The sequence below is a fragment of the Solea senegalensis genome, linkage group LG8 (assembly GCF_019176455.1).
Source record: "Solea senegalensis isolate Sse05_10M linkage group LG8, IFAPA_SoseM_1, whole genome shotgun sequence".
Lineage (NCBI taxonomy): Eukaryota > Metazoa > Chordata > Actinopteri > Pleuronectiformes > Soleidae > Solea > Solea senegalensis.
The window spans coordinates 16,420,047-16,440,611 of record NC_058028.1 but is presented as its reverse complement, the minus strand read 5'-3'; the positions used below and the strand labels follow the sequence as shown (position 1 = coordinate 16,440,611).

At 38.5% G+C, this 20,565-nt stretch overlaps 2 protein-coding genes across 4 annotated transcripts in view; both read right to left on the bottom strand.

Annotated features, from left to right (window-relative positions):
* Window positions 1-947: 947 nt before the first annotated feature.
* On the bottom strand, window positions 948-14,264 carry cul3b (cullin 3b). Of its 2 annotated transcripts, none has more exons than XM_044032430.1 (16): window positions 13,995-14,264; window positions 11,435-11,632; window positions 9,944-10,057; window positions 8,763-8,923; window positions 8,291-8,405; window positions 7,761-7,989; window positions 7,244-7,389; window positions 6,556-6,732; window positions 5,958-6,128; window positions 5,759-5,866; window positions 4,792-4,916; window positions 4,405-4,501; window positions 3,992-4,150; window positions 3,705-3,891; window positions 2,544-2,689; window positions 948-2,218 (listed from the first exon to the last, which is right to left on the bottom strand). In XM_044032430.1, exons 1-16 carry the CDS (start codon window positions 14,085-14,087, stop codon window positions 2,087-2,089), a joined length of 2,358 nt encoding a protein of 785 aa, XP_043888365.1. In that variant the 5' UTR covers window positions 14,088-14,264; the 3' UTR covers window positions 948-2,086. The 2 variants fall into 2 exon arrangements, with proteins under 2 accessions (XP_043888365.1, XP_043888366.1); XM_044032431.1 differs by having other exon boundaries at window positions 3,992-4,126.
* Window positions 14,265-16,203: 1,939 nt separating this feature from the next.
* The window catches only part of LOC122773237 (cGMP-dependent 3',5'-cyclic phosphodiesterase), a 143,903-nt gene continuing 139,541 nt past the window's right edge, over window positions 16,204-20,565 (bottom strand). For both annotated transcript variants that reach the window (XM_044031748.1, XM_044031749.1), the window contains exon 31: window positions 16,204-19,677. In XM_044031748.1, the coding sequence (XP_043887683.1) occupies window positions 19,443-19,677 (235 nt within the window). In that variant the 3' untranslated portion in view covers window positions 16,204-19,442. The remainder of the gene's footprint in view (window positions 19,678-20,565) is intronic.

Here is a 20,565-nt window from a genome sequence, read left to right as displayed (position 1 = left end):
AGAGCATTAAAATCTCGACGGCTCGCTATTGCAGCAGCAAATCACAACAGTGAATATTCATAACTGTGACTGATGATTATTGTCACAGCAGACATTTGGACAGATTTTAGCAGGTGGAGCACAGGTGTGTCTGATCACATTAACGATGGCTCTGGTCAGTTCATGTCAGGACAGTGTGACAGTGAACCAGCATGCAAAACTGAAACTGAGGAAGTGAAATGGAATTCAGCCATCATCCATTTGATTTACACCAGTGATTTTTCTACTGTGAAATTTTGGTCAAAGTGGCTGCTGTGCCGCTGTTAGTCATTTTTCTTGATTATCAAATTGCTGTTCGTCGTTTCCAAAACCTCAAACTGAGAACATCCACGAATATCTTGTTCTGTCCTGGGGATAATAAAATATTAAACTTCTAATCTAAGAATATGTTCAGAATTGTTGCAGATACATTTATAAAAATCACTATTTGTTGCACTACTGACAACGTTCAAGTTTAGCAAAGCCTGTGTGTTTTAACTTGAAACTCTTCTTCTTCACATTTTTAATTACAGCTTATGCTTTGACACAATAGAAAAAAAGAGTAATCAGATTTTCTCACATATTTACAACTGTGCTTTTCCTACTGGGACATGTCAAAATGTCTTCTCTGAACAAGCCCTGTGTGAGAACTGTTACTTCCTCCTTATAGATAGCAAACAAAAATACAGTCACTAATAAAGACATAGAAATAAACAAAGAATATAAAAAAAATGTAATTTGTAACAATAGTGTCAACCTACCCAAATTAATGCAGTATACCTTCATAAATATTAAAAAGGACAAAAATAGGAGTGGATTATTATTACTTTTTTACCATATTTTCTCTGTGTCCACAGATCTGCAGGTAAATGTTTGTGATATTTGCTGAGGCCCTCTAAAGAAAGACGCAGGGGGGAAATGAAAACCCATCATTTTCATTTACTTTAATTCTACATTTAATATGATGAAAACAAGGCCCTGTACAATCCACCTTAGCAGTGAGTACAATAATTATTTTACAATTTGTACACATTAGAACACGGTGCTAGACTGGTTCCACCTGTCGAGAATGTAAAAAAAAAAAGAAAAGAAAAAGGAAAAAAAAAAATCCTCTTTGAAATCTGCACCACTCGGAATCTTCCATTCAACAAAAGGAAATCTTTGTTTTGGCCAATCACTGAGCAGACCTGAAGTGAAAAATGTGTCACAAGAGATCACACTGCATTTATGGAGCTGGTGTGTGCACTTGTCCCTCGATTGATCCATTAGAGAAAAGCATGCTGTGAAGCTACAACCCTTGATCTCTGTAACCACTACTCTAAAGACCTGGACAAAATATTGAAAATGGCATTAAATATTTCAGCTGAGGGAGGTGCACTTAATTAACATCGGTAATTAAAACAACCTCAAAATGAATTTAAAAAACAAAACAAAAACCCAGACATACTTACAACATAAATTAAGCACTCATGTTTTCATCAAGTACTCAAAGTGTATTTCCTGCTGTTGCAAACCAGGTCTGTACCAATTTACACTTTGTCCTCTTCTTGAACTTTAAAATCCTCTGGAAGGAATAGGCCAAGAGTGTCTGTCGACCTGCAGAGCCACCATTGTGCCACAAAACACAAAACATAACACACTGACATCAACATTAAAACAGGGGAGTGAATTCAAATGTTTTCTTGGTCTCCATGTTGACGCAGGTTTGCTTTAACATGTTGACGCTTGTTCTCTCCACAGCACGTCGTCGAATAGCAAACAGGCTCGCCCAATTCTCTCCAAAGGCCACAGGAAACATTAATTTATACAAAACTAGATCCCCTTCTTTCATTGTTCTCATCAGCAGAAGAAATCTAATATTGCTAGAAAACTCCCCCATCGTACGCCTGTTTATTTTTACTTCTTTTTTTTTTTTACACAATTTATGGAAGAAAATGTAAGCTTCCCAGTGTTTCCCAGAATCAGTGATGAAAGCACATCCAAGTTCATTAAAACGCATAGCAGTCCACAAAAACAAGGCTCTCAGTTTCTCTCAATATGATGTTAGCTTCCATTCAATTAACTTTTTTTATGCTACGTAAGTGTACACTTTACGGTCCTCTGGTGTTCGAGCCAAATATTCCCTCTCAATGAGTCCCTCGATCCGCTTCTTGATGACTACAGGGCTAGGGAGGAATCGCGCTCGCAACTGCTGTGTGACCTGCAGAGACACAAAACACAGACATCAGTCTCTTGTTCTGCCCAAATGTCATCACTCATTTAAACCACCATTATCGTCATCTTGATTTGCATTTTTTCCCTAAATACTGTTTTAAAACATTTTTTGGATTCATTTTCATTTCGTTTCCTAACGAGAAGCAGAATGCCTCACCAATTGTACATCCCACCATTCACCACTAGGGGGCTTATTGAGGAGAAGCAAATGTGTTCTGCGAAACTGCTCACTGTGAAAAATATATTGTGGCATGTGGCAGCTTAAGGCTTTATAGTAAGGTTTAGTTTATTTCCCCCCTTTAACAACTGACCTCTGCTACTAGGACGTTGTGCTGCATCTTCTTTCTCGACTTCATGATGCGAACAATAGCAGCTTCGATCTCATGCTTTCTGTCGTCGTCCACTTTCTGTCGAGTCTCTTTCCTCTCTGGGTCCGACTCCCCCTGTTTAGCAGCCACTGAGAGGTGCACAAGAGAGACGGTGAATTAGGAATTTGATTTCAACATCACATGTTTCTCCTGAATAAGTTTTAATAACTCCTGATGAAAAAAATGGTAAAAGCAAAAACATGTGAATATCACAAATAAACTCATTAGTTAAGTACGACCAACAGATTGAATCAAGTGACACAAAAGTTACCAAGTAGTTCAACTTCCACACGTTCTTTCTCACCCACACTCCCTTAGATGTGCACATACAGCAACTGTCCTACATTTGTGATTAGGAATAGCACAATGTCACTTCTTCATGTCCACTCCTGTTCAGCCAAATTTGAATCTTAACTACTCTCTATTACTTTTCTATAAGCGGATCTACTTGTTAGTCTTTTTTACAGCCCACATCTGCTATATTATATCTTCAACAAGCTAAATTTATGACAGGACAAGACATTCAGCTGTTGGTCTTTGATGTATTCATGTATGTGTTCCATTATAAATATAGTAACAGTATACAAAGTTTGAAGACATGAAGACAAAACTCACAAACGTCAGTATCTATTGATACAGACTCCAGTGTGACACACTTGTTTTGACATCTTTTAAACAACTGATGTATTAAATCATTTGTGTCCATGCATTTACCAACTAGTCATAACCAGCCATTTTAAAAACACAACACTCCAACTGTGCACCAAATATTGTGATAAACAACCGACATCTTTACAGACTCTGGTAAAGCGATTAGATGAAATTTACATTTTTCCTTTTCTGGTATCCAATCCACTAATTTTGCTCATTGTCTCATCCTCATTTCTGATACAACAGCAGGACACTGAATGAGTGTTTCACAAGATGACATTGTGAAAACGTTTTGCTCCACTTCAAATATATGAAGTCGAGTGACTGAAACAAATTTGGCAGAATTGGTGTCACCAGAATTGATGGATGGAAATTTTGCATCTCCTCAGATCTTTGCATTAACTGTATGTAACCTACTTGTTCAGTACAAACCCACGAGTAAAATAATGTTACCTGTCTGGATTTTGACACGATGCAGTTTGGAGGTAAACTGGTCATTCACTGTAAACACATGGCCATTCTCGATTTCCTTGGACTTGGGCTCCTTTGTGAGGACTCGTTGAGTGGGTTTCCCACAAGCCAGTGACTGCAGCGCTCGCACCAGCTCTCTCTCTGGGATGTCTGTCTCCTGTTGGATCTCCTGCAAGTGGAGAAGTGAAGTTCAAGGATGTATTTTTTTGGAATAAATTATCATTCCCTGTGGAAAACTGTGAAGTATTTCGATGCATTTAATTGTGTACCTCAAAGGTGGACTTGTCCCTGTTGTTGAAAAGCATGAGAATGGTCATTTGGAAGGTGGAGACCTGCAGGATGTGCTTCCTTGTGTTGGAGCCTGTTACCTGGGCTCCTCCCACTCCGACCTCTGACCCATCCTCCTGACGACATGTGGTGTTGACAGGCCACAATGTAAAAAAAGCAAAGTACGACTGAATCTCGTAATACAAGAAATTATGTTTTCTGATCTTACAACTCTAAAAACTAGAACAAACTAAAAACACCACTGAGTGCTTTTCAGTTTTGCATACAGTTCAATGTTTACAATTTCACAGCGTTCCGCACAAACCAACAAAGAATGAAAAACATGCTTATTTTTTATTGTTCACTCGTGTGACAATGTAGATTAGAAATATGTAAAACTACATCTGCCTCATACCTTTTTGATGGGACCGTAGAAGGTAGCATTTAGATCTGCAGAGCCCATGTGGTGCTGCAGTGTGAGTTGTCTGCCGCTGTGCTTACCAAGATAAAACCTACAAGCAGAGTTCAGTCATCTAGGTCAGTCTAGTCCATGACCTTGAAGGAGACCTTAATGACATGGCATGATATAACTGTCTATTCCAAGAAATAAATATGTCGCTCATCAATGTGACAGCTTTTCAAATGTCGTCTTGAAACACTGCAAATTGTTTTTTTTTTGGATCACACAGATCAAAAATGTCTGGATTAAAACAAACGTGCTGTTATACAATAACAAGAACGTACAAATACGAACAATTGACCTTTACTTCTGTGCCATAAACATATTAACCATATGACCAACCTCCTAAAGACTTCAAATGCATGTCTTGGTGAAGGTGGGATACTGCACTTGGGTGTTGCTGATTGTGTTGGCCAGTATCCTGTGGTAAGGACTCTTACAGTGAGATCGACTCCTCCAAGTGACACCTTTAGTAAGAAAAGCAACACAGTCAAGTTTCAAGTCGACTGAAACCAGAATGAACATTTATGAAAACATATGAAAACTTCTGGCTATTGACAGAAATTAGGGGCCGTCCACACAGAGACGGTGTTTTAGGGGACCTGAAACGGTATTTTTTGAAAACGCCTCCCAGAGTGGGAAAATCTCAAGTATACGGTGTAAACAAACAGACATTATTTCCCTTTTGCTCCCCTGGCTCGGTTCATTCTGTCTCCATTTCTATTGGCATATGTACTACAGCGTTTTGATTTGCTTTGGGGGTTCCGTGTGGACAGAGATATTTCCTGAAACGATGCTGTGTTTGTATGGAACTTTTTGAAAACGGCAAAGAAAAAGTTTGTTTACGTTCCGTGCCTTTTCTGTCTGGATGTGGCCTTAGATTTGTTGCTTTTAACATGAGCAGTTTAATGAAATAGTGAAATTCTAATAAAAATACATTACAGGATCTCACTCTTTATCTATAAGCAGTGCTGCAACATGCATAAACACTTAATAAGTTATTTATTATGAATTGTGAATGAATGAAAACCAATTCAAAAGGCACTTTTGTAAAGCCAACGGGAATATTTTGTCTTGTTTTACCAGTAATATAAGGCCAAAAATGTAGAGGCAGTTTGGAGAAGACAAAACACCACAGCAAGTTATACAATAAACAGACTATTCATTCCATTTAAATCTAGTGATAACGTACCACATGGCAGCACAACACAACTGTATATAAGCACAATGTATTCCCAAGCTGCAGGTGGTTAGGGGTGTAATTGTTTTAATGTAACAGAATGAGCAGCGGTGTGTATTGTTTCCTCACCCCGTATGTCTGTAGATGTTGTCTAAACTCATCCATTGTAGTGTTGGAGATGCTCATGTCCCGGAACATTCCCTCCAGCTTCGATGTGAACTGACAGCCGCACTCAGTCTAACATCAGAAAATTCAGAGGAAATCTTGCCTGAAATCTCATTAGGTTATTCAAAAGAATGTGACACAGTCTTATCACGCTCCTGCTCACCTTAAGCTTTGAGATCATGTTTTTCTCCGAGTCATCAGATACACTCTTGTTGGTGAGCAGCCTGCGGGCCAGGTGCTGCTTGTAGTACCTCTCAAACACGTCCTTCTCCTGCATGAAACGGAAAAGCACCATGGCCTTGTCCAGTATAGTCTCCACCTCTTGCTCCGTCAGCTGGACCACACAAACAAGCGAGTGAGGACAGACTCAATCATCTTCCAACTTTGTCAGACATAAGCTGCTGAATCAAATTACTCACACAGTCATAAATATCCACATATTGTTTAAACCAAATATTTTATCGGCAGCTTTAGTACAAAAAAAACTAAATGTTCACAGCTTCAGTTTATGCTGCTGATAGTAGAAGATGCAACTTTGGTTGAATATTCTATGTCACCAAGTCATTAAAAGTGGTTTATGGCAGACCTACATCTACATTACAGTGACAATAAAATGTGTAGTCTTTTGGAAAAAAAATTCCTTGTTTAGTTGATATGTGATGTGATTTGGCATTACATACTATGCTGGTGTGTGGCATCAAATCCTGAATAAGAAGGTCACTAAAAAAAAATAATAGAGTGAAGATCACTAGAGGGCTCACCCCTTTTACGCCTTTCTTGAGTTTGTCATCAATGAAGAGTGAGAGGTACTCGGGAGAGCGAGAGTTAAGGTTAAGGAAGTACTCAAAGTCACCAGCAATGGTTTGTTTGAAGAGTCGATCATTATTGAATGACTCCTGAAGGAATCGGTCAAAACGGGACTTCAGGTCCAGCAAACCCTGTGGGGTGGAGAGAACGAGACAGTGATGAAGAGGGAGGAAACAGCAGCTGTTTGCTTAAGCAGCAGTTTAGCACAACAAGTAAAGCTCCAACAGTAGCAACAAGAGAGATAATCTAATCAACAAAACACAGAGGCTGCAGTCTCAGTGATGAGTTTAAAAGCAGGAATGGAACACAGGAGCATCAAAAGAACCACAACAGTTTCTTTTTTTGTTGTCGCTAATGGCTTCCCACATTATTCAGCACAGTGAAAAAACACTGTGCGGTTGAGGGCACAGACCATCATGGTTTGCGACCACTAATTCAGTGGGTCTGCTGGGAAGTTATGGGTGTGCATTATGGTCAAGGCTTGGCACGTGATGGTGTGCTAAAGGCTTCTCTAGAAATACCACTAGAAACTACTCCATAATCTCTAACAAAGCTTTTCTGTCTCATTCACTGAAAATACTTGTGTGATTAACAGTGCGCTAACTGCACTGCGACTTCTCCTGATAACATTTCGCATTTTACCTGAATGTAGTCCACAGGGTTCTTCCCCTCTCCCTCCTCTGATACCAGGGCCTTGCCTTGCTCCCGCAGATACGAGCTCATACATTCACACATGGTCTTTAGCCCGTTGGGAACTCTGCTGAACAGCTTGTACATGCACGCCAAGTCTGCAGATATTCATGAATACACAGACACAGATGTATTTCTACCAACTGAAAGTTAGCCGAGATCTGCTGTAAAGAGGTCACACATGGGAGTGAATGTAATACTTGACAATGTGAAAATATCAGACGTACACACCTCATATTTCATTGTTGTTATTCACGAGAGGTGAAATTATTGTAACTGCATTACTGACCTAGTAGAACATGTATGGTTGGCAAGTGACAGTTTCAAAGGTATATTTAAGAGGCATTTTATCCCTGTCTTGTGAAGTGACATTAACTTTCACTGCTACTCCAGAAGATTTCATTTCTGTTGATACCAACTACGAATGCTGAAAACACAAGGTGTAAAGCGTACCAGATGGAGCACTTACCGTCAGTTTTGCCATTCTTCAGCATGTGGACCAGGCCCGAGTTCTCCATCTCCACAATGGTTTTCATGTGTTTCGAGATGAGTTCTCTTTCGACCACCTTCACAATAGGCTCCTCAGTGGATTTATCCAGACAGTGCATCACCCGCTCAATCTCTTCATTAATCCTGGCTTCCACCTTCTTTATATATACACTGGCACTGTTTTCCGCAAGGAACTTTTGACTCTCCATCTAAAGAAAATAAACATGTTTAGCTTGTAAGCTTGTACAGGAGACACAAATGTTTCCTAAAAACCTAAGGATATTGTGTTAAATGTTTGAAAATAATAACAAAAACATATTACAAAGCAATCTTTGCATTTCACAAACTTTGCATGCAACACACTGTTTGTTCTTTACTATTGAAAATCATTAATATTGGCACTGAACTTCCTTTTTATGGATCCCAGACAGGGAAGATGTAGCCAAAGAAACAATTAACATGGATGTATACAAATGATACAGTCAGGGTGAATTTTGCGCTCTCACAAACCTGGAAAAATTCTGCAGACATTTCTAAGAATGGTGCCTCAAAGTCTTCTTCATAAACAGATCTCCCTTCAAGACCGAGGATCATTAACATTTGGCAGGCATTTCTAATGGCTCCCCTGGAGGAAGGAAGAACACAACAAATATTGTTGACAGAATCAGTAATGAAAAATGCTTTGATAAATCGAAACAATTATGAACATTTGTGGATGCTCAAGTCCTGTTAACAATGGCTGCCAGCAAATTGTGATTATTTGTTCATGAAAAAAAAACAACGTCCTTTGTTTCAGTAAAATCCCAGCAGTTGTAACTGCAGCTGATCTACCTTCTCATATCTTTGAGTGTTTCACACATGTTCATTTATGATTTTACTCACTTCAGTTGAATTATTTGACTGTGGATGACATGGATTCCCCTTATGGTAGCTAATCATTAGGCAGTTTTACAACTGACCCTGTGTTTGCAATTTAAACTACCTGTCCACAACCTCCCCCTTCCTCTCTCGAGCAATCATGTCCAGCAGGGTTTGTCGAAGGTGATCTCTGATGCAGCCATAGCGAACCACCTGATCCCTAAAGATAATAAGACCCAGGTTGTAGACATTTTCTACGTTGTTCTGCTGCACGTATACACGGTCCTGAGGGGGAAACACACACACAATTCAATTAAAATAAGCTCAAGCTCAACTGTTGTTACACAGAATGCAGCTATTACCAATTCTTTGTGTACTGCATGACTAAAGTTGAGTGGTGAATTTGATGCCTGTTACTTGTGGACCCACATTCCACTTTCGTTGATCTAATGTCTTAAATCATTACCAAAATCTTGTCAAAAGTATAATTTCGAAAAAATAACTACAGTTATTAAGTAATTCATTTTTCATTGTTAAAAAAGACACAATATTTGTCTATTAAGTTGTCTATTTCCCCATTATAAGCACTAGAGTACCAACTACCTCATGTAGTATAACTTAATTGATTACTAAATGAATCGCCAGCTATTTAGATAATCGATTAGTCGGGTTAAGTGATTTTTAAAGATTTAAACCAGTTTCTCTGATTTTTCAGCTTCGAATATTTTCTGGTTTCTTTGCTTTACATAAAGAAATCCTTCAAACTGAACCATTTTGTTTTGTGATTTTTAAAGAAGAAGAAAAAGTGTGGAATTAGCATTGCAGTTTCAAGCCTCGGACCAAGTGACACTGTTGGGCACGTAACAAAGAAAATAATGAAGATATTTCTCAACTCAGGGGAAAATGAGGTTGGGAAGCACAATTTTTTATAAATACTTTATAAATACTAGAATTATAGTAATACAAAGCTAAATGCAAATCAGTGAAGTATTCCATTAAGTGTGTCCCTTAAGTGTGTCTCATATTTATGTGTAATCATAGTAACTACAAATAGTGACATAGTCAAGCCAATCCAGACTTTTATTACTTAAAGCAAACTTTATATAAAAAAATTCTATCAATGGCACCATGGTGACTATGGATACGAAACAGCAAATCATGCACATCTTCACTAAAATACAGACTATTAATTTATCTAGTTCCACTGGTACACCTGACATTACCAAGATATGCTATTATTCACAAGGATGAAGAATATTTTCATTAGCTATGTAAATGTGTTGTGAAAAAACAATAGCTACTTACCATGTACATCAGGATGTCTCTGATCATCACCATCGCCGTCTGATGGTCGTTCCAGGCCTGATTTAGGGTTTGGAGGAAGTTATTGTTTAAGGAGTTCAGGACATCTTCTCTGACCTATGGGTGAAATAGACAAACATGAGAGAGGACATCTTAGATAATGGTTCCTGCAATATTAGTATCAACATAATGCCTGTATTCGTCAACAGGAGAGAAGCTCCCAAATCAAGCTGACTCTTAACTGGTCAGGCACACAACAGCTTGAAAAATAGTCACACTGCAGTGTGACTCAGCATTGTAAACCAAAGTCTCAGAAGAGTAAGACCGACAGACCAACTTCCTTTTTTTTCTCCTCAAAAGAGAAGATGAACTTTCAAAATTCCCATGAAACCCATGTCCTCATATGAATAAAGCATACATTAGGATTCAAATTCATATGTTAAACAAAAGGTTTTGTTTTATGTTTAGGATTTATGTTTCTGCTGCCTCTTTCTCACCTGTCTGCCTTGTCAGTGCTGGGCAGCAAACTGAACTGGGAGTCTAAGCAAATCAGAAATCCTCATGTCAAACATAAAAATGACACACATGCAGAGTGAGTGTTGCATGGAATAACCGTTCCGCAGTTTATAGTAAGATCTAACAGTTGAGAGAAAGAAAATGAGTTGCTTTCAGAACTAAAGCTACTGTATCAATTGGCTTTTGTCATGCCGTCACTGAGCCAGAAAGACAACAGTGATTAAAATGGAATGTTAAGGCTGCATTCAAATGACTACTAAGCTCTTACATTGAAAGTGATACGAAGATCATCATTAGCTCATAAACCCACACTTCAGTGTCACTTCTTCGATCTAATCATTGTTGACAGCACCTCACATCCAAATAACCAAGCCTTTTAAGTTCAGGATATGCATTTAATTAAGTCTTACAACCAACTGGCTGATATACAAACACCAGCCTGCTGAAACACAGAACAAAATTACCACTCAAAGACTCCAATATACAAAAGCAGATACAAAGATGTGTCAAAGACAGCTCTTTATCATCATTAAATGCGTTTTACAAATCCCAACTAGATAAGACTCAAAAAGTTTGTATGTCCCAGATTTCTAACTTCATTAATACTTACGCAACCTCCCACATCTGCTCATAAATGAAAAAGAGGTCATAATTTCTGCTTTTCTAACTAAACCGTCATGAGACAGGTTAGTGTTACCCTACCGATGATGTGCTGTTTCAATAGTAATCCTGTTTGACAAATTAACAAGGCTGAAATGCTGCATCTTTTAGGGTCTGATTATTTCTTCACAGAAAAAAAAGCATTTTTTCTATTATGGATACATTGATGAGCATCTTCAGAACATACACCCATTTAACATGAGGGCATTATAAGAGCTCACATGCCTTAGAAACTAGGTATGTAATTCTACACAGGCCTTGCCAAAATGTACTTTAAATTCTGCCACTGTGTGATCATGTAATCTCTATTAGTCTTACTTTATTGATAAGGTGTTCAGTGACGACCTCTCTCAGGCCCGTGTACAGCTTCTCTCCATGTTTGTGAAGCACCATTGTGTAGGCATTCCTGTACAGCTCCTCAAAGCTCAGCCCACTGTTATTCTTCCTCTGTATCTCCTGAATGGCATTTTTCAGAAGGTCCCAGATATTGTTGACGTATTTCTCATCCATCGTCATCTGCAAAAAAAGGAGCCCATAATGAATTAAACAAAATAAATATCACCTCTGATGATTTCAAACAATACTTAAAACAAGTATGCTTTCCTAATGTCTCCGAATGCATTGCCTGGGCATGAGATGTAGAACACATGATATAGCATTAATCTCTATTATCCACAATCTGTGTTAAGGTCTGTGATATTACATATACATAACCAAACCTGAATCTAGTGACTTCCATTCAAACAGATTGCTTTTTGGAACCAGCGGACTCTTCCTCTGGTGGCTATTCAATATATTTTCAAATCCTATTTGGGTTCAAGAGGAACCCCAAAGACTAAAGGCATCTACAATATTTACAACAATGTAAGACAGCACAGAGGGACACAGTTTAGCAAAACACAGAAGACCTTTGAAACTAACAGAATAAGGAACTTAATAAGGTCTAAGGACAGCACTTTATATCATTTATTTCATCAATCAGATCACCTAAATTATTTGTTTAATGAGGGATCAAAGTAAAAGATGGAAAATAGTAAATGTTCTAACATTATCACTCAAGGCTTAAACGATTGTTGTTTTTTCATATCTTTGCTGACGGGTTCACAAATCTGTAAACTTATGGTAAAGGAAAACGTTACCCAGTCTGAAAATAGGCAAGTAAAAAAGGTAATACATGCAGGGAAGAGTCTTTTTAAATAAAGTAGTATCTTTACTAAACTTCAAAGTTCTGGAGGAAGTCAGTCAAGAAAAAAAGCTGCCATCACAAAGTCCTAACACGTCGTCAGCTACAGCAATTCCATGCCAGCTCAATTGAAACCCCTAACAGCAGCCCAAATTTCAATTTCACAAATGTGCTTTACTACACATCACTTCTATTCTATTGTGTTGAAGGTTAAATTTGACTTCTTATATGTAAATCATGATAGCTTGATGACATTATAGTATCTGTGGTAAGCCTAGCTCCTTTTTTTTAACAGTGTCTTCTCATTTACTTGATTTAAATTTACCTTGACATCTGACCAAAAACTTCATTTATCCATTATTTGTTGGATTAAATTATAAAATTGTCTATCACAGACATGGTAAAGGTCAGACACTAGGGACAGTGGTCAGTGGAAACTTTTTATAGCAGTAGCTTCAACAAAAAAAGATCAACTCTGTAAACAAGGTTTGAAATTAACATGTAATTTCTTCTCTCTTTTTTTTTTACTTAATATTCAAAGGAATAAAATCTTTTAGCTTGATAAAGCACCATTCTACAAATTGCAACTTCAATTTTGCAAAAATCCTCAATACAATTCAAAAACTAGGGGGTTGGGTTTGTGTGATAAGGTAAGAAAATGTTTATGATTCATTGAGCTATCACTGACACCAATGCAGAACAGATGATGTTTAACTTACAAGCTAAACTAGAAGAAAATGAGCTGAAGTGTTTCACTTACAACCTCAAACGCTTCACACTTAGCAGCCTCAGGTGCTGCAGGAACCCATTATTGTTTGGGTTTCTTAAAGGCCAAATACGTGTTGGCCACAGAGGAAAACTTTACATATGTACGTGTGTGCTCCTCCATCATGCAAAGACAACAGCAGGTTCATAAAGACACTCTTTTAATTAATACAAGCAGGCTACCTGACCTACATAACGAGCACACATTTTGATATAAGCAGTTAATGTACAGTCACACTAAGGAAGTCACAGGCTAATGTTTAATGCAATGCAGAATGAGGTCGGTTAATAACTGAGATCTGACAATGACTTGTAGACAAAGGGAGTGCCAGACTGACGAGGAGTTGAGAGTAATTTGACAATGTTACCCATCATTTAATAATAAAAAGCAAGACTTTAAATCAGCGTCACTAATGCAATCTCAACGGACGTTAGATGGTATATTGCTCGTTGGCATACCTGAACAGCTGTGATAACGCTGTTAATTTTTTTGCATGCATTTGCAAATCGAGCGATCATCTTCCTACAGAAACGTCAATCACATTCAGACCTCAGACAAATCAACGTGTGATGTTTGTGACAAAAAGCAGCCAAAACAACAAGTGTCAAGAGCCGGGCTAACGCTAGCCTCGGATGTGTCGACTGACCCGACCTGCAAGCTAATGTTTCGGGAGTTGTGAGGTATTAAAAGTTTTATTGTTGAGGTATTAGATTTAAACACCGAGGTTAAAGCAGCTGCTTTCGGACGGCCTGGTTAATTAACAGTGGGTGAGAATGTGCATTTGACGGCTCCACTTTGTTTACGTTTAGTCAAGTCATAGCTGGTGCCCAGCTGGTTAGCCTGCTAGCATTTAGCCAAACAGTTCAGACCACGGTGGTCGAGTCACCGCCTGGCGAGCAGGCAGAGCACCGAGAGCGGCGTGCACTTACAGGAAAGGCCCTTATCCTCATTTTGGTGTCCTTCTTGGTGCCGCCTTTGCTGAGATTGGACATGGTTGCCTCGTCCGTGGGCTCTGTATTCATATGAAAGTGCTCTCCGCGGAGGGACGGGGGTGACTACTGGTTTCAGGAGCAGCCGACGAGCTTTCACTCGACCTCGTAGCTCCGCGTCCCGGCACCGCAAGTTTATTGTTGACAGCCAAACGCCAAATCTGATAGTTCTTCATGCAGCAATGGCGGACTACCTGCAGTTCTCATTGCGCAGAGCTCACGCACTCCAAATCACGCGAGAACACAATCACTTGAAGAAACTTCTCAACTTCACTTGCTCCCGTGTGAAGTATTTATGCATTTATACATTAAACACTCAGTAATACTAATAACATTATAAGTAATGTAATTCATGGAAAACCATGCTTCAGTAAAAGTATGAATACATGATCAGGAACATGTACTTAATATTTTATAAATCCAAAAAATAAAAACAGGCTTGCCAGACTTGGTTGCTAATTTTGCCAATATTTTTAGAAAATCCCTAAATTTTCCCCCAAAATTCACATCGCTACAGAAAATAGCTGCATTTAATATGGAACCTTAATAAAGTGAAGAAGCAATTTATGATTAGCATACAATCTTTTTTAGTGTTTGTGGGTGTGGGAGCCACTTGCCTCACTTTATTTGAAGTTCAGTTACTTTAATTTAGAACAAAGCATGATATTTTAATGAGACTTTTATATGGGAAATTTTAAAACTGTAACTTGTCAATATCTGCAAGTTAAATGTAATGGAGCGCACATTTTAGTTAGTGAAGTAGTATTTTAAGAAAATATTCAGATATTAAGTATATAAGTACCTCAAAAACATACTTGTTTATAGTATTTTGATTAATACACTGAAGTTGATTTTGCTTCCAACTGGGACTGCAATGATTAATCAATTATTAAAGGTCCAGTGTGTAACACAGAGAAGGATTTATTTGCAGAAATTGAATTATTATGTGTTGTACTTTACACAGGCTTATGGCACCATGTTTCTATAGGAACATGAAAACTTTCTGGTGAAGACCAATATAGTTCTCTGACAAAGAAGTGGTCAGTGATGAAAGATGTCACAAACTATCACAGACTGGGCCTTTAATCAATTGCTAAAATAATCAATGGCTTAGATCCATCCTCCCATTATCTACCACTTTATCCTCTTCATCAGGAATAAAGCGTCAAACTCAATCACAAAAGGGGCCAAGATTTAGAACATGGTCTCAGTCGTGGGCCAAACAGGTTTAACATTTATTGAACAGTCTAAAACGGACTATGTTTCAATCAGAAATATTAAATAGAACAGCCAGACCACAATATTTTTTTCCAATAAAATTATTAAAATATTTTTTATTCACATTACTTTCAAGCAAAATGAGAATATGAACAAGCTGGTGTGAATTCTGGGGGTTGAAATAAAAAGTACAAGACAAAAAAACAAACAAATGAGTAGTGGGAGGAGGGGTTAGTGCTGAGAGGCATGGCAGCTATTGCAATGCATTATGGGACTTGTAGTCTAAATGGTATGTGTGCTATTTAATGCTGGGCCATTCAAAATAGACAAATAAAATTATTTTGCAGGCCAAATAGAGTTGTGTGTCGGGCCAAATGTGGCCCACGGGCCTTGAGTTTGACTTTATACTCTCTACATGAAGGTCATCGGGAGCTTTCCACATGGCAACCTGTGGCACTTCTGTGCCTCTGCAGTGCTCCCTGTAGCTTTGCACCCCTATACAGTATATATATATCTATATATATATGTAGATATATATATAGATATATATATATAAGTGTGTGTGTGTGTGTGTATAGACAAAACTTTATACATGATATTATCTTCATTTTATGGGTCAAATAGGTTTTTCGGCTCCAGATTAAATTTATTTTGGTGAAGAGGGGACAAAAATTGCTTTTAACAATAAAGGTTGCAGACCCCTGTACTAGACTCTGGCTCAGTGGATGTACAATTGTTCATATATGATCCAGTAAAATATTAGATTTAATCAAGACATCAGATTTAATGGTTTCCTTTCCTTGCTTGAACCTCTCACCCCATTATGTTATTGAAAGGTGATAATGCTGCCTATCAGTGGAAAATTAAATAGTGTAATAGATTTTCATCCCACAGCCCCCAGTGTTTTAATGATCATACAGTGACAATGATGCAGCAGTTATTACTTTATCAGTGTGACAGATAAAGATCCAAACACACAGGGGCAACCCAGAACACTCACGCTGACGAACATTACAGAGTGTAGGCGACTCTTAACTACACGGTGTGTTGTGCACTTTTAGAGACATCAACCAAGGAGCCTTTCACCAGATTTATTAAGAAAGAAAAGAAAAACTAAAATATCATCCATTTGTCTCCTTGTCAAAAATGTCCTCGTTCAACACATCTGAATTAAGAAAAGACCACTAGCACTCAGAACTCAGCAAAACAAATCTACAAATGACTGGATTAAGTCCTAAATGTAAGCATTATTTATACATTTCAGATTAGTTTGGGTTCTCCTCTGTGGTCAGATACCACATGTATATCATAAATACACAAATATGCGTCATTTATTCCCTCTGTCTTAACGTTGAAGCTCGGGCTCGTTCAAACATGACATGAAAGAAGGAGAACAGGATGTAACCACTTTAAATACATTACAGAAATTAAAATACTCGCCATTGTAATAATGGCAGACAATCAAATAACATTTTCTTTAAAAACTTTGATATTTACAGCAATTACACTTTTGTCACTTTTAACAATTTATGTCACATGTGATTGTTACCATGACATTAAGGACAATTCCTGCTGCTCTGTGATGATGGAAAATAGATTGGGTTCATACTTCCTGAATAAGCCGCAATTTCAGACTGGGTCATGATGTATAAGAAAGATTTTACATGGAGATAGCCCTCATCAACACGCCAACATTATAAAAAAAAAAAAGAAGAAGAAGAAGAAAACAAGAGAGTGTAAGTCTGTTTTTCAGTTGCACCTTGGCCAGGAAATAGAAAATGTTTGCTTGGCACACGTAGCCCTGACTTTCAAAATCAAACATGAAGGGACAGATTCACACTCAGTATAGAAAAGTGACACATGTTGGGACATCCACAGCAGTAAGTTGACTTTCTTTTTGTGGAAACATGATCAAACACTTGAATGCTTTTGGGGGGCATTCAAGCGTTTACACCAATAGGAATAATTTAACTGGAGGCAGACATGTTTACATAGGAATCACTGCAACATCACAATACTTTATATTGCACATGAAAAAGGCAAGTATGTATGAAACAGTGGTTTAAAAAAAATAAAAATAAAGGATATGAGAAATCACACAAGGTTGTGAAAGAGTGGCTATTCTACAGATACATCTGTATGCCCTTTAAGCAATGTCTTTTAAAGATATTATATCCATGTAGCAAACCACTGTAGATTAAATGATTTCATCCAGTCTTGCTAATGGATTTCCCAGTGAAGGAACAATGCATACATTAAACCAATTCTCCCTAATGCATTCTCATGAGAGACTTTCAAAGAAAGGTTATTTATATAAATCTTATGATTGCAATAACTTCCCTTCTCCTACCTGCACTAACATTACCAGGGCTCCATAGAAGAGGAGATAAGGGATTCTGGCAGATGACGTCTGCCTCTTAGATCAAATCTAGCGCTGTAAAGTCTGCTTCCACTAAACATTTCTCTCTTGATCTTACACCAACTACCTCCAGTCCTCTCCCTGGCTCATGTTGTCACCCACACATCCATCCACTCACTCGCTCAGTAACGCTCACCTCTCCACACACTGCCTACATACAGTACTGTACAGCGGTGTCCTTTACAGAAATCTCTCTCTGTATAATGTTTCTGTGGTGATCTGGTATTTGCAGCATTTCCTATTTAAAACACTGTGAGGTAAAACTGAATATGGCATATTGTAACACAAAACCCCACAGCTTCTTACACGTCAGGTTTCCTATGAGGCACAATCTGAGAGCTGAACTCTTTAAGTTTCCAAACATTTCCTTTGGAGTGCAGCAATAATGACCTGTTGATGCTTTCAGGAAAGAGTAATTTCTATGATGGCTATTCCTTCTTAAAAACAGAGAATAGGTGCGATAGCGACTGAAAATAAATGGTGTTGTATCCGTCAAATATCTGCTAGTGGTACACGACTTAGAATAGACAGTGGTGCAATGACATGACATCTGAGGTCTTCACACAGTTATTTCGCAAATATACATCTTCTGAGCACGGTGATCATTCAGTCAACACACTGATACTCAAACTCTGTCTATGACAAATACACAACATACACACTAAACTGACACTTAATTTTCTATATATTAAAAGCTCTAATAAAGGCAGCAAAGATGCGCAGTAAGGCAGATCCATATGACACACTCGGTGACACACCAAATAACACGCTCTACTCTGGCACATTTACACTTACATATGCGATGGATCTTTTAAAGGGCTTCAGTTGCTCTCTCTGAAAAGTTGGATTAGGAAAATGAAATCATCAGACAGACATGAATATGCAGAGGGCATGTGTTTTTAATATCTTATGCACGAGAGCGAGCTCAAGAAAAACTGGGTAAAGTTAATCACTGCACTAAAATGTTGACTAAGCAAATGAGCAAGATCTCCCTTGTACAACGTGGTGCTCACGTATTCATTGAATATATTTTGAAAAGCTACAAAATACAAAACTGCTCTGATGCTATAAAAAAATGACTGAACTCATTTCTTACTTCTGAGCCATGGAGAAATCAACACTGAACCAGATTAAAGGAATAATACATGAGGTGACCATCCAGCATGCATTCAGAAGCAGGTGAGGGTGAGGGAGGGACAATGACAGTTGCTTGTGTGAACAAAGCTGAGCCATTTAAATCAATATAAGATACGATGAAACATTGTACACAAACTATAGCACTTTATCTCACTGTTACATGGTGAAGTCTTTTTTCCATAACAATGAACGTTTCCCTCTTTCTTGTGTCTAAACACTGTGTGCATGTACATGTTTTTGTGTGCACGTGTGTGTTTTTACAATCTTAATCAGAATCAGTCTTGTATGAATGATCTTGTGGTCAAAACACATTTTTTCCAGTGTAGCTGCTGAAGAAGATAAAGTCACCACCTTCTGCTTTCCTGAACTGGAGACACGGGCAACACGTACGTAGCATCTATTCACTGACTCGGCTCAGGTGGATCCCTATTGTTTTAAATCACTTGTTTGATTCAATTGGTTTGAAGCTTTGCCCTGTCCATTCAGCACAGCTTGCGAAGCATCTAAGTGACTGACAGCAGAGAGACCGCTCCCTCTGAGGTCACTAAAAGGTATCCTCGGCCTCTTATTGGACCACAGAAAACTTCAGGAGAACCGCTGGACGCCCCGCTGCATCACTGACCCCTCCCACCCTCTGCATCGTCAAGGCCACCGTTAAGGCAGTGGTCGTCGCTCCCGAAAGCACCCTGCGACTGTAGAAGCTCATATTCCTGGTCCAGGAAGTCTAGGCTGTTGTTGCTTGGCAACCCACGGATAGTGAATTTGTGGGACACTTTGGTCCACTGCTCCCGATTTGCCGCCACTCTCTCGTACAGCTCAGTGGCCCCAGGAAACAGTTCAGACAGCAGCCTGAAAGGACAGAGGACACTATTACTTCCTCATGTTACATAACCAGCAGTCATTTTATCCATTGTGAAATAAAGACATTACACTCTGCCTGCCCCAAAAACCTACATATGATTTTACTTTGTGCCTACTGGACAAGACTTTGGGCAGAGCGTTTTAATCTGGCGAATCACTTACATGGACTGGTTACCACAGAGGCCAGACCTTAACTTTTCAACACAGAGCGTATCGCAGACGAAGTAATTACTGTATGTGACAGTTTGTGCTATCGGAAAAAAATCTGACGGTTTCTGAAAGCTGAGAAGTTTTATGTCAAAGCCAACATGTGGTTATTACGGTGATTTCACTCACGCTGTTTCAGGAAGCCGGCAAATCTGCGTCTTTGTCGACAGAGAGGAGAGAGTTGGAAAAAAAACCACCGGAACGTAGTTTTGATTTTTTTTGGCCTAAGATTTCTAAATAAAACGTATTGCTTTTCTTCATTTTGAATCGTTAATACACTATTTTAACATGCAGTAAATTGTAAATAACTGACAGACATTGAAATTTATTCTGAAAAAAATGGGCAAAAGCACTTAATCACAGGACATTTTCTGGTTAAAATAAGAAAAAAAAAGTTCAGACGGACATTTTGAGGCTTCGGTGTTAAAGCGTTAAACCCACTCAGGCTCTTTAAAATATACTGCAGATGACCTAGGACAGCAGTGCGACTCCATCATAAGTACAAGGTTAAGGTTGAGGTAACCATAGGGAAATTAGTCTTGTGCATTTTGCACCATCCTCCAACAGTGAGCAGCGTCCAGGGATCTTGAAATGAATGCAAGTATGTCATAATCAAAGCTTAAGGTCAGACCAACAGACAGAGTATCAAATATTTCTCCCTCAGTGTTC